This window comes from Giraffa tippelskirchi, chromosome 9 (assembly GCF_054371585.1).
Source record: "Giraffa tippelskirchi isolate mGirTip1 chromosome 9, T2T-mGirTip1v1.2.pri, whole genome shotgun sequence".
NCBI classification, from domain to species: domain Eukaryota; kingdom Metazoa; phylum Chordata; class Mammalia; order Artiodactyla; family Giraffidae; genus Giraffa; species Giraffa tippelskirchi.
The window spans coordinates 47,526,479-47,547,643 of NC_137283.1; the positions used below are offsets into that span (position 1 = coordinate 47,526,479).

Genomic DNA, 21,165 nt, shown 5'->3' on the forward strand with positions numbered 1-21,165 from the left:
CCTTTCTTTCTCTTTTTCTTTTGTCCTACCCAGTTACTTGGGGATTTTCTTGTCCTTCTGGAAGTGTGAAGTCTTCTGCCAGCGTTCAGTAGATATTCTGGTGAGAATTGTTCCACAATTAAGTGTATTTTTGATCTATTTATTAGGAGAAGGTGAGCTGAGTAGGACATCTGCAACCTGCATGATTTCCTAAATTTTGTTTAAAATTGTTTGGCTGTATAGTTTCTTCATTATATTAAGTGTTATGGAACTGAATACTATTATAATGTATATGTACCAGGTTTTTCACACAGTTTAGTTTGTCAGTTTATGCTTTTAATCCAGTCAGATCAGGACCTTTATGGACTTAATTCTTTAAGAGTTCTGTCTTAAATAATAAAAATAACATTTTTATTTCTTTGAGGTTGTCTTAAATTATTTGAGGTCAGAGGGATAAAATTGGAGAGAATGAAATCTCAGAAATTGTAACTTTTAGGTCAACATTTCTAAGATTTCATACTCTGAAAATTAAGATTACCCTAAAATTTTAATAGGTATTTTATGATGAGAATATCCGTCATATTAGGGGTCAGTTAGGTAGACGGCTACTATTTATTTAGAGTGCCAGGCCTGTGCTAAGCATTTTATTTGCATCTATCACTTAATTCTCACAGTATCCCATGAGGTAGGAAGAAAAGCATGATCTATGGTATTTCAGAAGGAGAGAGAAAAGAAATGGTTTTAATACAGAAGGGATGAGACCCAGATCTGTCAAGCTGACTAACCAAGGTAACCCATAAACTCTCCTATTGCACACAAATACAAATTCCAGGGAAACTGTAAAAAAAAACTCTTAGTGAAATCCCTAGGTGCAAGAAATGAAGATGGAACTGTAAAACAGAAGTGATAGTTGAGGACAAGATACAGAATCTTGAATGAGGAGTTAGAACAGGGATCTTGACCTCCACATAAAACTGGGACTCCCAAAGGACCTTCACTGAAACAGTGGAAAAGAAAAATATCTGCTTTATGCTGTGGGAAAATGACAGATTTCTCAGTCTCTGACTTCAGTCTAAGGGGCAGGGCAGGTAGTCTTCTCTGACAAATTCTGGGCATGGGCCTTACTTGGGTATATGTTTGAAAGTTTTGTTATATGATTGGCAACCCCAGAGTCAATGAACAACAGTAACAACATTGTTCTGGATCAGTGATGTTCTTTGGTTGTCTGGCAGAAGCAAATATACAACTCCTCTTGGGGGGGAACCTCTCACAACTCGGGCCAGAAGGGATTCTCACAGAAAAAACAATTTTCAGGAAAACTGAGTTTACAAAAAAATTACAAAGTATCCCAACAAATAATCCTCCATGATTAAGAGTCAGCAGTGAAATAATGTTTGGGTGTGTTTCCTTTTAAGATTTTTCATTACTAGTGTGTAGAAATATAACTGATTTTTGTGTATTGATTTTGTATTCTGCAACTTTGTGGAATTCATTTGTTCTAACAGGTTTTTTTTGGGCGGGGTTGTTGAATCTGTAGAGTTTTTTATGTATAAGATCATGTCATTTGTGAACAGAGCTAATTTTATTTCTTCCTTTCCAAAGTAAATGGCTTTAATTTCTTTTTCTTTTTTTTTTTATAAAGGCATTTAGTTTATTTTTCAAAAAATATTTTTGCTAGAAGGTTTGAGTAATTTTACATGATCACAATCTTTAAATTTTTTCTGACCAAAAGGTACCATTTAAGTGGACAGCTTGTCTAGATCTGCTTTTGTTAACACCCAAATACAATTAGCACATCTGATGGTATTCCCCAGGTCTTCTTAAATTATCTACAGGCCAGGAGGCAGAGCCTAGCACATAACAAAGTATGTGCTTTATAACTGCTGATTAGTTCAGTTTCATAACAGTTAAGCAGAGCAGGTAGTCAGTATATCTAATTCACACTATTAACACACTGGTTCTTGCCTGAAGGGTCTGATCATTGCAGAGCTCCCAGTTATTCCTTCCAACCCAGGAAGTAGTAAACACACAACTGCAGAGAAGGGGGCAGCTCTGCTTAGGCCAGTGCTGGCGATGTCTCAGGTCTGTTCCTTTGTTCCAACTAGGAATTCAAGGTGACCAGTGTTAATTATAAATTCAATGATGATACGTAGAAAATAAAATGCAAAGCCAAAAAAAAGAGCGGCTGTGTCTCCCTTTCTTAAGAGAAGATTGGTTTTCTATGATTGAGAGAACTAAAAGTGAAGTCGCTCAGTTGTGCCCAACTCTTCGCGACCCCATGGACAGTAGCCTACCAGGCTTCTCCGTCCATGGGATTTTCCAGGCAGGAGTACTGGAGTGGGCTGCCATTTCCTTCTCCAGGGTAATTTCTTTTTCTTGCCAGTTGCAAGTTGGACACAACTTAGCGACTGGATAACAACAACTATGTTGAATAGAAGTGGTGAAAGCAGACATCCTTGTCTTGTTCTTAATCTTTGGAGAAAGTCTGTCAGTCTTTAATTTACTGTTGCATGTAATGTTAGCTCTGTTTTTTTTTTTCCCCCATAACTGTCCTTAATTATGTTTAGGAAATTTCCTTCTATTCCTAGTTTATGAAGTGGTTTTTTTTTGTTGTTGGCTTTGCTGGATCTTTGTTGCTTTGCATGATTCTCTAGTTGAGGTGAGCAGGGGACTCCTCGACTCCTCTTTGTTGTGGTGCATAGGCTTCTCATTGCAGTTACTTCTCTTGTTGTGGAGCACGGGCGTTAGGCACATGGGCTCAGTAGTTGCAACTCACAGGCTCTAGAGCCCAATAGTTGTGGCACATGGGCTCTGTGGCATGTGGGATCTTCCTGGACCAGGGATTGAACCAGTGTCTCCTGCATTGCAAGGTGGATTCTTAACCACTGGACCACCAGGGAAGCCCTATGAAGTGTTTTTTAATGAGAGGGTTTTTACTTCTGTCAAATTATTTTTTCTTATCAGTTGACACTGTCATGTGGTTTTCTTCTAATTCACAAAAATTAATTCACACTAATTCAATTAATGTGGTCTGTTACATAGATTGATTTTTGCATTTTGAACTGTCTTTGCACATTTGGGTAGATTCACTTGGTTGTGGTATATACAGTAATCTCTTACGATGCTGTTTAATTCAGTTTGCAAGTATTTTTTGAGAATTTTTGCACCAATAGTCATAAGGCATATCTAGTTTTCTTACATTATCTTTGTATCAGGGTATTTGGTATCAGGATAATGTTGGCTTCATAGAATTAGTTGGGAAGTTTTCCCTTCTTATCAGTTTCTTGGAAGAGTTTCAAAAGGCTTGATATTAATTTCTTAAATGTTTGGTAGAATTTACCAGTTAAACCATCTAGTCCTAGGTTTTTCTATTTGGGGTGGGTTTGCTGACAAATTAACCCTCCTTAATGGTTATAGGTCTGTTCAGTTTTTCTGTTTCTTCATTAGTCAGTTTTTGTAGATTGTGTTTCTAGAAGTTATTGTCCGTTTAGCCTAAGTTACCAAATTTTTTGTTCATAATGTTCTCCTGAAATCCCCCCTCCCCTCTTTTTTTTTTTTTTGGCTGTGCAGCACATGGCTTGCAGGACCTTAGTTCCCTGAGCAAGGACCTAACCTGTACCCTCAACTGTGAAAGCACAGAGTCCTAACCACTGGACTTCAAGTGAATTCCCTTATAATCTTTTTTGTTTCTGTAAAATTGGTAATAATATCTTCCCTTTTATTTTTGATTCTAGTAATTTGTCTTCTCTTCTTTTTTCATGAGGTCAGTCTAGCTCAAGGTTTATCAATTAAAAAAATTATTTACTTATTTATTTTTGGCCGTGCTGGGTCTTTGTTGCTGCTCTTGGGCTTTCTCTAGTTGTGGCCGGTCAGGGCTACTCTTTGTTGCAGTACCCGGGCTTCTCATTGCGGTGGCTTCTCTTGTTGCAGAGCATGGGCTCTAGGGCACACGCGCTTCAGTAGTTGTGGTGCATGGGCTTAGTTGCTCTTCGGCATGTGGGATCTTCTTGGACCAGGGATTGAACCCGTGTCCCTTGCTTTGCAAGGTGAATTCTTAACACTGTACCACCAGGGAAGCCCCGTGTCAATTTTTTTTGATCCTTTCAAAAAAAACAACTTTTGGTTTCATTATTTTCTATATTTTTCTATATGGTATTTTATCTATCTCCACTCTAAACTTTAACAGATATAAAAATAATAGTATCTTTGGGTTTTATTTGCTCTTTCTTGTTTCTTGAAGTATAAATTAGGTTATTAATTTGTGACCTTTTTATCTTGTTAACTTTATGTACTTATAGCTATAAATTTTGTTCTTTGCACTGCTTTGGCAGCATCCCATCAGTTTTCTAAGTGTGTTGTGTTTTTGTTTTCATTCATCTCAAGGTACTAATTTCACTGTGATTTCTAATTTGACCTGTTGGTTGGTTATGACTGTTAATTTCCACATATGAATTTTCCAGTTTTCTCTTGGGTTATTGATTTCGCATTTCATTCCATTGTGATTGAAAAAAATTCTTTGTAAGAGGTCAGCCCTTTTTAAATTATTAAGATGTATTTTGTGGCCTAACATATGGTCTATTCTGGGAAATGTTCCAGCTGTACTTGAGAAAAATGCGTATTCTGCTCTTGGTGGATAGTGTTCTCTATATGTCTTTTAGATTGAGTTGGTTTTCAGTGTTGTTCAGCTCCTTTGTTTCCTTGTTGATTTTCTGTTCAGTTCTATCCATTATTGAAAACCGGGATAAAGAGTTTCTGTTTGGGATAATGAAATTCTAGAAATATAGTGGTAGTGGTTATACAGCATTGTGAATGTACTTAATCCCACTGAATTGCACACTTAAAATGGTTAAAATAGTTGAAACTTATTGAATGTAAAAAAAAAAAATCAGAATTCTAAGACTGGGAAAAATGGCCATTTGGAAAATGAACCAAGGAACTACTGGAAATAAAAATTACAATTATTGAATTTTAAAATTTAGTAGGTGTAGACTGAAGTCTCAGCATAGCTACTGATAGAATTAATGAACTGGAATATCTAACAGGATAATCAGTAATGAAGTGCTTAGAAAAGAGAAGAAAAATATGAAAGAAGTTGAGATATGGAGACTAGAATTAGAAAATTTTGAATGTATCTAAAAGGAGTTTCAGAAAAAGAAGAGAAGGAACTTCCCTGGTGGTCCAGTGGTTAACAGTCCATGCTTCCACTGCAGAGAGTATGGGTTTGTCGTCTCTGGTTGGGAAACTATGATCCCACGTGCTGTGCGGTGATGGCACGAAGATCACACACACACAGAAAGAAAATAGAAAGGTAGTATTCAGAGAGATGAGGCTAGGATCTGCAAATTAACAGCAAGTTTTGCCACAGCATCAGTGGAGGCCAGATAATAGTAGAAAATGTCTTCAGAGAACTTCTGTAAACCTAGAAATATTGACTACAATTTTTGGGGGGCAAAAGAGGGAACAAATTCTGGGTAACATGTAGATGGAAGGGAATAGTTGGAGTTAGTATTTTAAAATTTTTTATGCTGTTCAGAAAGAAGAATGAAAGACACTTAAAGTAAATGATATGCTTGTTTTCACATCGGTAAGTATTTTAAAACAAAATTTTTCAGAGTGTTAATAACTTTTTTGAAGAAAGTTTAAAACTTACAAATATATCGGAGAATGACACCATGACCTTAGGGAAGAGTATAAGATATAAAGTGCACAAAGTTTAAAAGAGAATATTATTATATATGATTACATAATATTAAGAGTTTGTGCTTAACATGAAACACTGGTAAAAGACAGGAATATTTCACAGAAGGTGGAAGTATGAATGATCACAAGGCATGAAAAAAATGCTAAACCTCATTAGTAAATGAGAAAATTCAGGTTAAATGAAGCGTTAAATTTTCATATCCACCATACTGCAAAAAATAAAAAGTCTGATGGTGGTCAACTTTAAGTAAAGATGTATAAAAAAGTGGACTATTCAGTGTTGGAAATGTGAATTGTAGTCACGTTGAAAAATAGTTTGGCTGCCTCTAGTAAAGTTGAGCATACACACCTGTGACTTAGTAGTTCTATTCTTAGGTGTCTACTCTAGGGACATATTTGCACACAAAAAAGGTAAAAGTTAACAAAATAGCAGAACATGGAGGTGAAGAGCCTTTGGAGGTACGCTGCCTGGGATAAGACCCCAGCTCTACTACTTACTAGTTTTGTGACTCTTGGTAAGTTACTTAACCTCATTGTGACAGTGTTCTCTTCTGTAAATATAGTACTTGTCCAATCATACAAGGTTGATACAAGGATTAAGTAAATTGTATGTAAAGCCTGTCTTACGTTGGGTACTGTTTGTGACAATTACACATGACAGTAAAAATGAATGTAAAAAACATAATGCTGAGTAAAAGAAACAAGTTGCAGAAAAATACATATGGCACACACAATTTAATACAATTCAGAGCCTGTAACATTTAACAAAAGCTCTACAAGAAAATTATTAAAATTTAGGAAAGTAGATACCCTTTGGAGGTAGATGGTATAGGGAGGGACACATGGGAGGTTTCTGTTTCTTAAACTCATTGGTAAATCAGAAGTGATTTTCATTTTCTTTGGAGTATACATGTTTATGTATTTTATTTCATAATAAAAACTAAGAATGGGATATGTGGCGTTAAACACTTGTTTGACGGAGGACTTCTTAGAGCATTGATAATGTTAATTGTGCATTGTGAACTTCAAAGAGGCAGATAGAATTTTTAGTGCTCCCCGCTTGGTTGTGGAACCTTTTGGGTCTTAATAGCTACGTTATGTGATAGTTGATCTTTATAGCTTGAGTTTTAGTGGATAAACAGGATTGTTTCACAAATGCACAGTTATTTCAAACCACCTACTGTAGTACATTTAAGTTGCTTAGATTTTGTAATCTTACGAGCAATATTGAAATACTTTATTAAAAATTTTTTTATAAACTGAAGTCATTGCTTATATCTTGAATTATGAAATCTTTACCCATCTGATTTGTACTATTTCATTTACTTTACTCTAGGAAGGAATTGTTGAGAATCTTTTCAAATGGGCCCGAGAGGCTGATCAGCCACTGAGGACATACTCTACTGGTCTGTTAGGAGGTGCTATGGAAAATCAAGACATTGCTGCCAACTACAGGGATGAAAATTCACAGCTGGTAAGGACCATGTCAGAATGATTTTTTCACGTAAGATAGTATATTCACTCATTCTTTCTTGCTACCTGAAGTTGAGTCAGAAGATCTGATTCTTATTCATTGTACTAAAGTATAGCTTATAATATCAGTGTTTCAACTCTTACCTTACGTAAGAGTTTTGACTGCACCTTTTGTTTAACTTGAATATAACAGTTTTTCATTATGTCAGAGATCATGATAGTTTGTACCAGATAAACAGTACCATTCCCTCTTCCTTTCCCACATTTGGATTATGAAAAATTTCAAACATATAGCAAAATACAATTTTACAGCAAACACCTGTATATAGACCACTTATATTGATTGTGAACATTTACTATATTTATATTTATGACATAGTCATCCACCCATTCACCCCTCTTCTCTGTCGATTCACCATTGTTTGTCTTTTTAAATGCAGTTTAAAATAAGTTGCAGGCCTGATCACTGTTTTTTTTTTTTTAAACTAAGCATAATACTACAGTTTTGGAGGGACTACCCTGGTGGCTCAGACGGTAAAAGTGTCTGCCTACAATGCAGGAGACAAGGGTTCGATACCTGTGTCGGGAAGGTCCCGGTCCCCTGGAGAAGGAAATGGCAACCCACTCCAGTACTCTTGCCTGGAAAATCCCATGGACAGACAAGCCTGGTAGGCTGCAGTCCATGGGGTTGCAAAGAGTCGGACACGACTGAGCGACTTCACAGTTTTGGATTGGACCAAAAAATGAGTACCTAAAGGAAAACATAAGTGGTGAACTTGAAAAATAGCTTATGTAATTATGTGTAATGGGGATGATAATATTTAACAGAATACAGATAAAAGTTTGAAAAACCTTCATGTTTGATTTTTTTCAAAGACACTTGTAAAAAATTGTGAATATACCTAGTGTCTGCCTCTTCAAATGTGATGGTCCAGTCTAGCATGATCCAGACAGATGTGTTGTGAATTAGGTTTTATCTGCAAATCTTCTGGTTTGGATTCTTGGAAATTTTATGGGGAATGAGACTTTTAGCCATTATTTATTTCATCAAGCTGTAGGAATCAAGTCAACATACTTGTCAGATCTGTACTGTTACCAGTCATTGAGATAACTGCTTGAGTATTCTTAAATGGAAGTAAAAATTACTTGACTCATTTAAGTTAAGATACAGAAGAGATAAACCTGTTTTATTCCAATATCTGTTGATAGGTGGCGATAGTGCTTCGAAGATTGAGAGAGCTGCAGCTTCAGGAAGTAGCTTCAAGGCAAGAAAGCAAGCGTCCTAGCCCACGAAAGCTCTCCTCTGAACCTCTTTTGCCTCTGGATGAAGAAGCTGTGGATATGGACTATGGTGACATGGCTGTAGATGTAGTGGATGGTGAACAAGAGGAAGCTTCTGGAGACATGGAGATCTCCTTTCATCTTGAGTCAGGCCACAAGACCAGTAGCAGAGTGAACTCAGCAACCAAACTTGAAGAAGGGGCATTGAGGAAAAACAAGTCAACAAAACAGGCTGACAGAGAGAGCTTCAGGAAAGCCAAGCAAAAGTTGGGTTTTTCATCATCTGATCCAGACCGCATGTTTGTTGAATTGTCCAATAGCAGCTGGTCAGAAATGTCCCCCTGGGTGATTGGCACCAATTATACCCTTTATCCTATGACTCCTGCTATTGAGCAGCGACTTATTCTCCAGTATTTGACCCCTTTAGGAGAATATCAGGAGGTAAGCTTACTGAGAAAAGTAGTGTTCACGTTTTAAGACTACTGTTTTTATTTCTGGGGTATTTTGTGGTGGCATATTATACATTGATGTGTTTTCATTCTAATACGGAAAAGTCTGTGTCAAACTGGTAAAGTCTTATGGAGGTCACTCCTGATAAGGCCTTTTTGAATGAAATGTGTTTATATGTTTATCTTTATAAAGGAGGGAGGAAGAGTTTCTTTAGTCTTCTGTCAGGAAATATGTGAAAATAAATTCAAATGTTAAGACATGTTTTTGGTGTTCATTTCAGTTACTTCCCATATTCATGCAGCTTGGATCACGGGAGTTGATGATGTTCTACATTGACTTAAAACAGACTAATGATGTCCTGCTTACATTTGAGGCACTCAAGGTAAAGTTCTTTAAAATATTAGTTACCGAGCATTGAATTGACGTGGATTGTCTATGTGTTTTGGTATATAACATCTCTGGATTTTATTGTTTAGAATGTTTCTATGGCCAGGTGTGTCAGTTCAGTTCAGTTCAGTCGCTCAGTCGTGTCCGACTCTTTGTGACCCCATGAATCGCAGCACGCCAGGCCTCTCTGTCCATCACCAACTCCTGGAGTTTACCCAAACCCATGTCCATCGAGTCAGTGATGCCATCCAGCCATCTCATCCTCTGTCGTCCCCTTCTCCTTCTGCCCCCAATCCTTCCCAGCATTAGGGTCTTTTCCAATGAGTCAACTCTTCGCATGAGGTGGCCAAAGTATTGGAGTTTTAGCTTCAACATCAGTCCTTCCATTGAACACCCAGGACTGATCTCCTTTAGGATGGACTGGTTGGATCTTCTTGCAGTCCAAGGGACTCTCAAGAGTCTTCTCCAACACCACAGTCCAAAAGCATGAATTCTTCGGCGCTCAGCTTTCTTTATAGTCCAACTCTCACATCCATACATGACCACTGGAAAAACCATAGCCTTGACTAAATGGACCTTTGTTGGCAAAGTAATGTCTCTGCTTTTAAATATGCTATCTAGGTTGGCCATAACCTTCCTTCCAAGGAGTAAGCGTCTTTTAATTTCATGGCTGCAATCACCATCAGCAGTGATTTTGGAGCCCCAAAAAACAAAGTCTGACACTGTTTCCACTGTTTCCCCATCTATTTGCCATGAAGTGATGGGACCAGATGCCATGATCTTAGTTTTCTGAATGTTGAGCATTAAGTCAACTTTTTCACTTTCCTCTTTCACCTTCATCAAGAGGCTCTTTAGTTCTTCGCTTTCTGCCATAAGGGTGGTGCCATCTGCGTATCTGAGGTTATTGATATTTCTCCCAGCAATCTTGATTCCAGCTGGTGTTTCTTCCAGCCCAGCGTTTCTCATGATGTACCCTGCATATAAGTTAAATAAGCAGGGTGACAATATATAGACTTAACGTACTCCTTTTCCTATTTGGAACCAGTCTGTTGTTCCATGTCCAGTTCTAACTGTTGCTTCCTGACCTGCATACAAGTTTCTCAAGAGACAGGTCAGATGGTCTGGTATTCCCATCTCCTTCAGAATTTTCCACAGTTTATTGTGATCCACACAGTCAAAGGCTTTGGCATTGTCAATAAAGCAGAAATAGATGTTTTTCTGGAACTCTCTTGCTGTGTCAGTAGTTAACAAATGAAAATTTCTTGTTTAAATAGAAGAGTTGAGGCTCACCAAGTTATTAACTGTATACATATTGTATGATGTTAGGTTATCTAGAGTAGATAAAATATAAATCAGAAAATGAATAAAGAAATAGAGGCATACCCAAATTCAGCGAAAGTAAAGGAATTTCTAGGTTGCAAAGGGGCTAAATATAGAAGGGCAGGTATGTCTAGCCCACTAAATCCATACCTCCTCATGATAATTAAGGTAATCTGAAGGGAGAGAGGTTAAATTGAATGAATAACATTGTGGCTATTACAGTTCTACCTAACAGGTAACTAATGGGCACAGTACTGTTCTGTGATTTTTATAGTATTAGACAAATTAAGTTTCTGCTGCTTATCATTTGGTTGAAAGAGCCAGGCATGTAAGCCTATGATTTCTTTTAGATATTATAGATGTTTTGACAGAAGTATTAGGGCACAAAGGAAGGAATGGTCTGTTCTCCTTGAGAAATAGTAGCTTCTAGACAAAACATCTGAAAAAGAGATGATGTTCTCGCTCTTTAAAGGTATAATTTCATTTCTGATATTCCAGAGCTACACTGTCCAATAGAACTTTCTGTGATGATGGAAATGTTCTTTGTGCTTTTTAGTACAGCGGCTGCTGGCCATAAATGAGCATGTAAAATGTAGCTAGTGCCACCGAGGCACTGAGTTTTTAACTTAATTTTAATGAAATTAGCCACATGTAGCCAATGACTACTGCATTGGCAGCACAGTCCCAGAGTGTATTGGAATTAAATAGAAATGATGAAATTTGACTTGCAGAACCCAGAAATTTTAAGTTTGGAGGAGGTCAGACATAAATTGGAGTAACACGTATTCCTGTGTGTGGAATGCAGTGTGTGTGTGTATAAAGTGTGCAAACTCATGATTTTACTTTGAACAGGGGGATGAAGCTGGAGGTCAGAGTTGTCTCCAGTGGCCCAAGGTATTGCTTTCAGATGCAGCATCCTGTCTTGAAAAGGAAATAGTGGAAGAAAGGGCTTTGGGCTGTTGGCTTTGGGCAGTTGCTATTTCTATAGGTCTTTGTATGAAAACCTATAATGGGTGTCATTATTCACCTGTTTCTATGCAGAATCATATAAGGGATTAAAGAAAATGCAATAAGGATGAACAGGGTGAAACCAGATTAGAGATCCTTCTTATGGGGAAATAAAAAGTGTAGAAAGTTATGTGCACAGTTTTGTTCAAAAGGAGACTCAGTTGTGAAGCAGAAGGGGCAGGTATTGAAGTTAGAAACAAAATGGGTTAAAAGAGTAAATTAAGAACTAGACCTTATACAGAGGTACAGTATAAGGAGTGAAAATAGACTCTTTGCCCACATGAGTGAGGTGAGTGAGGTTATGGGCTGTGTTGAGCCAACTAGAATTAAGGTTCTTGGTAAAGATTGAGTCTGTTTGTTCTCTGTTTTCCCTACTGCTGATCCTGGCAGTGGAACTGCCACTTTATGGTAGTGATTTTGAGAAAAAAGCACATGCAGTGGCCTGACTATTGGGGAGGGAACCATACGTGGTTTAGCTGTTTCTTAGGGAAAGGCTTGGTGGTAGAGGTTTGTGTATCAGACAGGAAAAGTGAAGAGGGAAGGGGTTTGAATTATATATAAGGATTAGTCTGAGTCTGTGTATTGAGAGAACTTCTGAGGAGGATACACACCTATTGACCTTGGTGTGAAATTTGTACAGGTGTCAGTTACAAATCTGCATTGTTTTCTCTGTACCTGCGGTCTGTCTCATGACCCAGAAGACACTTTGGTGTGAGAAACAGGAGGGGGAGCTCTAGTTCTCCTGAGGCTGCGTCCATGTTGGCCTGGATTCAAAGTCATTGAGTAGCCTGCTGCTTTCATTGCACTCCCTGCCCTTAAATTGACCAGAAGTTCAGGTCCACCCAGAGAGGCTAGTAAGAATCGGATAGCAAGGTAACAAAACTTAAAAGACAACGAAAGCTTGTCTAATATAGACTTAATGAAATGTATTATTAATAGAGTCTATTTAAAGTGCATTCTGATTAGTACCAAAAATGTACTAGCTTTTATAATTTGGTGAAGGTTGTTTTTGGTGATATGATCAAGTATAAGTTTAAAAGAGAGTTTTGGGTGAATCAGAATGACTGAGCCAAAGCTAAAACATAGAGCTGATTATGTTGAAAAGTATTAAAATGGAAAGGGTGACAAAAATCCATTAGGGAAGCTATGTAATAGTAAAACGATTATAGGAGTGTGTCATAATGTGCAGTAGTATTCTTCATTTCTTGTTTTTTACCTTCATGAAAACCTTTGGTATTAGGAGGGAATGTTACAGAATTCTAGAGTTTTTGTTTGCTTATTTTTTTGTTTTCCTTAAGCAGTATTGGTTTTACTTCTGTCTTGAGGAGGTTGTTGTCTACTTTTAAAGAGTCTTTGTATTTAGCAACTTAATATTCTGTGAAGAGATATTTGTTCTAGATTGTTCCATGGTAATATGTATCCTCTTTATGTAGCACCTCGCATCTCTCCTGCTTCACAACAAGTTTGCCACAGAATTTGTTGCGCACGGTGGAGTACAGAAATTACTGGAAATTCCTCGTCCTTCTATGGCTGCAACTGGTGTATCCATGTGCTTGTATTACCTGTCCTACAACCAGGATGCCATGGAAAGAGTAAGTCCAGTCCATTCAGATGTATGGGAGTGGTATAGGGTGGGGACTACTCATGCATTCACAGGAAAGCTTTAGGATAAGAAAATTAAACAGTTGGATTAGGTTTTAATGAAAGGAACAAGTAACATGAATGTCTGACCTTTACTGAGCATTCTATTTTCAGGCTCTTCTCAGATGTCCCTCAGTAGAATTACCTTTTGCATTTTCAAGTCAGTCAGTTATAAAAACAACAGATGATGCTTTGTGTATGTTAACAGGATAGTTTGTGGTAGAGATATTAAAATCATTCCACTTGTTCTTAGAGCTCCAGAGGTACCCCTCTGGTCTTTCTGTTTTTCCAGTTAAGATTTTTTATTTCATGTTTTTTTTTTTTTTTTTAAATTGGGTTATACATTAGAAAAGAAATGGGTCCCTAGACACCACAGCAACCCTTATTGTTTCTATGTCTGGAGCATTCTTCTATATTTTATGCGATTGTAGCTTTTCTGATAGAGTGAAGTTGATAAATTCCTCTTGGGTGGTGTCTTTATTCTTCTGTGCAAATTTATTAATGGGGTAATCTTCCGATTTTAATTTTTTTATTCGTTAAGATCTAGCTTTCTGCAAGGATATGTAATCTTTTGAGAGTAGTAACCTAATCTGTGTGTATTTGTACAGAATTAATTGTGGTTAAGATTTTAAAAAGTGCCAAACAGACCTGGGTAATGCTTCAGAATTCATTGTCTGACAGGAGTTAGCACCATGTGTGTGAACAAATCAGTGAGTGAATGGATCCTGAACTTGTAGACTTCAGTATCAGAAGGCTCTGTTACTTTTACCAGCTCAGTTTACTTCTATCAACTTTTTATCAGCCTGGGAAAGTCACTTACATCTCTGAGCTACTTCATTAATTAAGTGGTAATCCTAATACCTGTGTAACAGAGCTTTGTGAGCATTAAAGGATATAAATATTTGCAAAGATTGACACTCCAAAAGCTTCAGTTCAGTTCAGTCACGTCCGACTCTTTGTGACCCCATGAAACGCAGCATGCCAGGCCTCCCTGTCCATCACCAACTCCCGGAGTCCACCCAAACCCATGTCCGAAAGCTTAGGTGGAATTTAAACATTTCTCTAAATTTAGAGTGTTTTCAGCCTTGGAATAGATTGTCATAAAATTTTATTTACAGCTTAAGCTTTAAATCAGAATGACTTACTCAGGAATGATTATTGTATTTTGCAGATACCTATGTACACTGGTGAATTTTTTATACCTTCTGGAAGTTCCTTTCCCCCAAGTTTTAAAAAATTGTGTTTTATTTTTATCCTTTGCAGGTTTGCATGCATCCCCACAATGTGCTCTCTGATGTGGTGAACTACACCCTGTGGCTAATGGAATGTTCGCATGCCTCAGGATGCTGCCATGCCACCATGTTTTTCTCAATCTGCTTCTCCTTCCGGGCTGTGTTGGAGCTCTTTGACCGCTATGATGGTCTTCGTCGTCTGGTGAACTTGGTGAGGTTCTTCAGTGGCTTCTCTTTGTGAGGAGTAGGGGTCCTGCTGGTTGTGGCTGCCTTTCAGCAGCACTGAAGAGAGGAAGCTTCTGACTGGAGGGGTTTTTCTGTCATTTTTATGGATAAAGTCTTTTCCTCCTTCATTCACAACTTTTTCTTCCTCTTAAGTAGTCAGAGGACTATGCCATTATAGACTTGCCTTGAAGATAGTAATCTTTCAGGGGGAATTGCTTGTTCTAAAAGCAGTTTTGTGCCTGTCTTTCAACATGATTGAAAGCTATGTAATTTTTCAGTATAGGTTTAGTGTTTTGTTTTCATATGTCTGCTCTTAACATGGTGTATAGACAGATGTATTTTGATGTTTATCAGTCTTCTTGAGCATAAAAATCTACTGAAATCCTTCTACTTTTTTCTCCTTTTACTTTTCCTCTTTGTTCTCTCTTTTTTGCCCCATTCTTTTGCCTCTCTCTTAATAGATCAGTACTTTGGAGATTCTAAATTTGGAAGATCAGGGTGCACTTCTGAGTGATGATGAAATATTCGCTAGCCGGCAAACTGGGAAACATACTTGCATGGCCTTGCGCAAGTACTTTGAAGCTCACTTGGCCATTAAATTGGAACAAGTGAAGCAGTCTCTTCAGAGGACCGAAGGCGGCATTCTTGTTCATCCTCAACCTCCATACAAGGTGAGAGAACCTTGTCTAAAAAAGAAACATTGTTAATATTGTCTGTAGCATCTTGGGCCTGAAATGCATATTCGTATCAGTGGAGTTCAGGTGGGATGTACATTAATGGATTATATTTGCACTGTGTGGAGGCAGAATGAAATGGATGTAGGGGTGTAGGGACTTCTCTGGCTGTACAGTGGTTATGAGTCAACTTCAATGGCCCAGGTTCAGTCCCTGGTCAGGGAACTAAGATCCTAGCTGCACGCTCCAAAGGAAAAAAAAGAAAATGGATGTATCAAGAACTTATTTTGCTCCCAGTTGTAAGTTTGCTACTTTGCTGGGATACTTGAACTAAAAGATAACCTGAGATGTGTGTGAAAGGACTTTTTTCTATGGAAAGTACTAGATAGATATTCTAGCTGCTTCTATGTGGAATTTTTTTCTGAAACCTTGTGCATCTGTAATTCTACTTCACTATCATTTTTGAAATTAGTATGTTTTAGAACAAAGATGAGTCTCTTCATGTTTTAAAAGTCACATATTGAAAGGAAATCAATTATTTTATGTGCTGCTGCTTTTTCTTCTTAAGGTGTGAAATACACCAATAATTTGAACATTTTGTTACCTTTTTGGGCAGAATGTATTATGACTCTAGTTACAAATAAAAGATGAAGCATCATTTATGTATATTATTTCACATGTGAGCTGTGGACTCAAGAAGTGTGTGTCAAGAATTATTACTTAGCTTTATTATTAAAATCTCTTGAGCATTGAGCTGTGCTGGAGAAAACAGCAGGCAGATTGATAGAGCTCTTTAATAATATATCTCTCTCCTTTTAGGCATGTTCATATACTCATGAACAGATTGTGGAAATGATGGAGTTTCTGATAGAATATGGCCCAGCACAGCTGTATTGGGAGCCAGCTGAAGTCTTCCTCAAGCTGTCTTGTGTCCAGCTCTTGTTGCAGCTTATTTCTATTGCTTGCAATTGGAAGACCTATTATGCAAGGTGGGACCAGAGGTTTCAAAGATTGGCTTTTTGCTAATGTTAATGTTGGTTTTCACATTGTGTATGCTTAACAAACATGTTGAATTAAATTAAAATTTTGGACTAGAATCTGAGAAACTAGATTAAGTGTGATAATTAAGCATGTTAAATATCTTTAAATTTATAGAGTGCTTGGCCTTGGTGATTGTAAATACTACACCATAGGTAAGGATCATATCTGTACTCTAAGAGAAGTTATGCAATCTATGTAGCTACAGCTCACAGAGGTGTGTTGAAGTCCTGTCCTGAGACTGGAGTCTAGTGTTCTTTGTACTTACACTTTAAATGTCTGTCTACTGCTTGGCAACCATATATGATGTTTATTTGACCTTTATATACTGCTGTATTTTTTGCTTTTGGTAGAGTTTTCACCATTAGAACAAAGCAGGACAAGGCTCAGGGAAAAACAGCTAATGGAATCAGGCAGTTGGGTAGGTTTTATTTGAGGTTGATGCAAAAAGAAAACTATGTTTTGGATAAGAAGGAGTCTGGAAGGTACAAAGTAACAGTTTATAAGCTGTGGTTCTTGACCTCCTTGCCCTATCCACCCACTGCCATAAAGACAGGAGGTTTCTTATTCTAAATCCTAGGATAATTAAATCTAGAGGAATACTTTTGGAGTGGCCATCTTCAAGCTTTTTGGTCTCAAGATTCCTTTACTGTACTAAAAATTATTAGAACCCTTAAGAGCTTTTGTTTTTATATCTATTAATATTTAGCATATTAGAAATTAAAACTGAAAATGTAAATATATTTACCAACTTATTTAAAAATAATCTGAACCCATTGCTTATTGGCATTTTTTGTGAAAAGTTTCCAAAATAAAGCCAGCTGATTTTCAGCAAGTATCTGGCTTAGTAGATCTCATATCTGCTTCTGTATTCACCTTTTTGTGACATCACACATGACATAGCCTCTGGAAGGCTCTGTATACACTCAGGAGAGAAGGAGAGTGAGAAAGGAAAAATAACATCTTAGTGTTATTATGAAAATATTTTTTAAATCTCAGCACCTTTTGAAAAGGTCTTAGAGACTCCTAGGGTCCCCAGGCACACTTTCAGAGCCACTGTTTTTAGAGTATTAAAGGAGGTTATTATATTTACTTGGAGAATATTGCTTTAAAGAAGATAAAAACTCAGAGGCTAATAAGGAAGGTTATAAATACATTTTTTGAATGGTAAATCCATATGTGGATTACTTAAGAAAAAATAAATATGTCCTTTAAAAGCTTACTTTTAAAAATATTATTAAATACTTGTTTTTGCTTAGAATATACAAAAACCTTAGAAATGAAAATTATTCTTTGTTCTTGTTCAGTGGTCAAATCGTGTCCAACTCTTTGTGACCCCACGAACTGTAGCCCGCCAGACTTACCTGTCCTTAACTGTCTCCCTGAGTTTGCTCAAACTCACGTCCATTGAGTTGGTGACAGCAGTTATCCTCTGTCACCTGCTTCTCTTGCCTTCAATCTTTCCCAGCATCAGGGTCTTTTCCAGTGAATTGGCTCTTTGCATACAGTGGCCAAAGTATTGGAGTTTCAGCTTCAGCATCAGTCCTGCCAGTGAATATTCAGGGTTGATTTCCTTTAGGATTGACTGGTTTGATTTCCTTGCTGTCCAAGGGACTCTCAAGAGTCTTTTCCAACATCACAGTTCGAAAGCATCAATTCTTTGGTGTTGAGCCTTGTTTATGGTCCAACTCTCATATCCATACATGACTACTGGAAAAACTATAGCTTTGACTAGATGGACCTTTGTCGATAAAGTGGTGTCTGCTTTTTAATATGCTGTCTAGATTTGTCATAGCTATTCTTCCAAGGGACAAGCGTCATTTAATTTCCAAGCGTCATTTAATTTCATGGCGCAGTCACTATGGCGCAAAGCCCAAGAAAATAAAATCTGTTACTGTGTCTACTTTTTCCCCATCTATTTGCCATGAAGTGATGGGACCAGATGCCTTGATCTTAGTTTTTTGAAAGTTGAGTTTTAAGCCAGCTTTTTAGTTACTTTTCTTTAGGGTCTTTAGTTACTTTTCACTTTCTGCCATTAAAGTGTTATCATCTGCCTATCTGAGGTTGTGGATATTTCTCCTGGCACTCTTGTTTCTAGCTTGTGCTTCATCTAGCCCAGCATTTTGCATGATGTACTCTGCATGTAAGTTAAACAAGCAGGATGACAATATACAGCCTTGACATACTCCTTTCCCAGTTTTAAGCCAGTTCATTGTTCCATGTCTGGTTCTAACTGTTGCTTCTTGACCTGCATACAGGTTTCTCAGGAAGCAGGTATGCTGGTCTAGTATTCCCATCTCTTGAAGAATTTTCCACAGTTTGTTGTGACCCACACACTCAAAGGCTTTAGCGTGGTCAATGAAGCAGAAGTAGATGTTTTTCTGGAATTGTCTTGCCTTTTCTATGATCCAGTGGATGTTGGCAGTTTGATCTCTCGTGGTTCTGCCTTTCTAAATCTAGCTTGTGTGTATGGAAATTCTCGGTTCACATACTACTGAAGCCTAGCTTGAAAGATTTTGAGCATAGTGCAAATGTATGGTAGTTTGAACATTCTTTGCATTGCCCTTCTTTGGGATTGGAATGAAAACTGACCTTTTCCAGACCTGTGGCTACTGCTTAGTTTTCTGGATTTGCTGGCATGTTGAGTGCAGCCCTTTAACAGTATCATCTTTTAGAATTTGAAATAGCTCAGCTGGAATTCCATCACTTCTGCTAGTATTATTCGTAGTAATGCTTCCTAAGGCCCACTTGACTTTGCTCTCCATGATGTCTGCCTCTAGGTGAGTGACCACACCATCATGGTTATCCAAGACAATAACTTTTTGTACAGTTCTTCTGTGTATTCTTGCTACCTCTTCTTAATCTCTACTGCTTCTGTTAAGTCCTTGCTGTTTCTGTCCTTTATTGTGCCCATCTTTGCACAAAATGTTCCCTTGGTATCTCTAATGTTCTTTAAGAGATCACTAGTCTCTTCCATTCTATTCTTTTTCTCTATTTCTTTGCATTTTCACTTATGGCTTTCTTATCTCTCCTTGCGATTCTCTGGAACTCTGTATTCAGTTGAGTATATCTTTCCCTTTCTCTTTTCTTCTTTTCTCAGCTATTTGTAAGGCATCCTCAGACAACCACTTTTCTTTCTTGCATTTCCTTTTCTTGAGGATAGTTTTGGTCACCACCTCCTTTATAATATTAGGGACTTTCATCCATAGTTCTTCAGGCATTCTGTCTACCAGATCTAATCCCTTGAATCTATTTGTCACTTCCACTGTATAATAATAGTAAGGGATTTGATTTAGGTCATACCTGAATGGCCTAGTGGTTTTCCCTACTTTCTTCATTTTGAGCCTGAATTTTGCACTAATGAGCTGGTGATCTGAGGCACAGTCAGCTCCCCATCTTGTTTTTTGACTATATAGAGCTTTTCCATCTTCAGCTGCAAAGAATATAATCAGTCTGATTTCGGTATTGACCATGTGGTGATGTCCGTGTATCGAGTTGTCTCTTGTGTTGTTGGAAGAGGGTGTTTGTTATGACCATTGCATTCTCTTGGCAAAACTGTTAGCCTTTGCCATCCTTCATTTTGTACTCCAAGGCCAAACATTTCTATACTGTAGTTTATTCTCCTATTGATGGGCATTTAGTGTCTTTTTTCTTTTCCTGTCAAATAAGTGGTGCCATGAATCTCCTTTTGAAGTCCCTTCAATGGCAAACAGGTATCTCTTGACTCCCTACTTTTGTATTCCAGTCGCTTATGATGAAAAGGACATCTTTTTGTTCTAGAAGGTCTTGCTTAGAATATACAAAACCTTAGAAGTGGAAATTATTCTTAGCCACTGTTAATTTCTTTAACTTCTTTTCCATAATTCTGTAAATAGACATAATTGAGATTATAGTGTTTAATTAAACTCATCTTTTAAATGAAATACCTCAAATTATATGAATATAAAGAGAATAACATAACAACTACTCCATACTCAGGGTTGGCATGTTGGCATGTTGCTTTCTCAGTTCCTTTCCATTTTCAGCCCCCCACCCCAGAGTGACCAGTCTTCTGAATTTGGTGTGCATTCTTTCCATTCTTTTTTATGCTATACATATGTGTGGGTGTGTAATCAATGATATAGTACTCTTCTTATGTTTTAAAATTGTATAAAGTCTTATCTGTGCTTGCTTTCTTCACCCTTATTTTTACTTATTTTTTTCATATAAGTTTCAGGTATTCAGTCACCTTTTAAGTGTTTGAGATTTGTGTGTTGATATGTATTTGAATTCTTATATTTGCATATTGGGCTTTCCAGGTTGGCGCAGTGGTAAAAAATCTGCCTGCCAATGTAGGAGACCCAGGAGATGCGGGTTCAATCCCTGGGTTGGGAAGATCCCCTGAAGTAGGAAATAGAAACCCACTGCAGTATTCTTACCTGGAAAATTCTATGGACAGAGGAGCCTGGTGGGCTCCATGGGGTTGCAAAGAGTCAGACATGACTGAGTGACTAAGCACATTTCTATACTATGGTTTATTCTCCTAGTGAGGGCATTTAGTGTCTTTTTTCTCTTTTTTTTTTCCCTGTCAAATGAATGGTACCACGAACTTCTTTTTGAGGTCTCTCTTGAGGATGTGATGTGTACAATTTGAGCTGTAATGTGTCTGCATCTCATCTTTAGTGGATGTTGCCAGATTGTTTGGAAAATGCTCATACTGTTTACTTCTCCCACAGCAGTCTATGGGAGCTTTCATTTTCTCTCCCTTCTTGCCAATG

At 37.6% G+C, this 21,165-nt stretch overlaps 1 protein-coding gene across 47 annotated transcripts in view; it reads left to right on the forward strand.

The window, feature by feature from the left end:
* The window catches only part of DCAF1 (DDB1 and CUL4 associated factor 1), a 98,757-nt gene that overhangs the window by 48,005 nt on the left and 29,587 nt on the right, over window positions 1-21,165 (forward strand). For all 47 annotated transcript variants that reach the window (XR_014064059.1, XR_014064063.1, XR_014064070.1 and 44 more), the window contains 7 exons: window positions 7,016-7,153; window positions 8,362-8,874; window positions 9,164-9,265; window positions 13,032-13,190; window positions 14,503-14,682; window positions 15,158-15,367; window positions 16,190-16,359. Coding sequence is in view for 26 of the 47 variants with exons in the window: in XM_081525220.1 (XP_081381346.1) it covers window positions 7,016-7,153; window positions 8,362-8,874; window positions 9,164-9,265; window positions 13,032-13,190; window positions 14,503-14,682; window positions 15,158-15,367; window positions 16,190-16,359 (1,472 nt within the window). In the remaining 21 variants the exon portion in view is untranslated. The remainder of the gene's footprint in view (window positions 1-7,015; window positions 7,154-8,361; window positions 8,875-9,163; window positions 9,266-13,031; window positions 13,191-14,502; window positions 14,683-15,157; window positions 15,368-16,189; window positions 16,360-21,165) is intronic.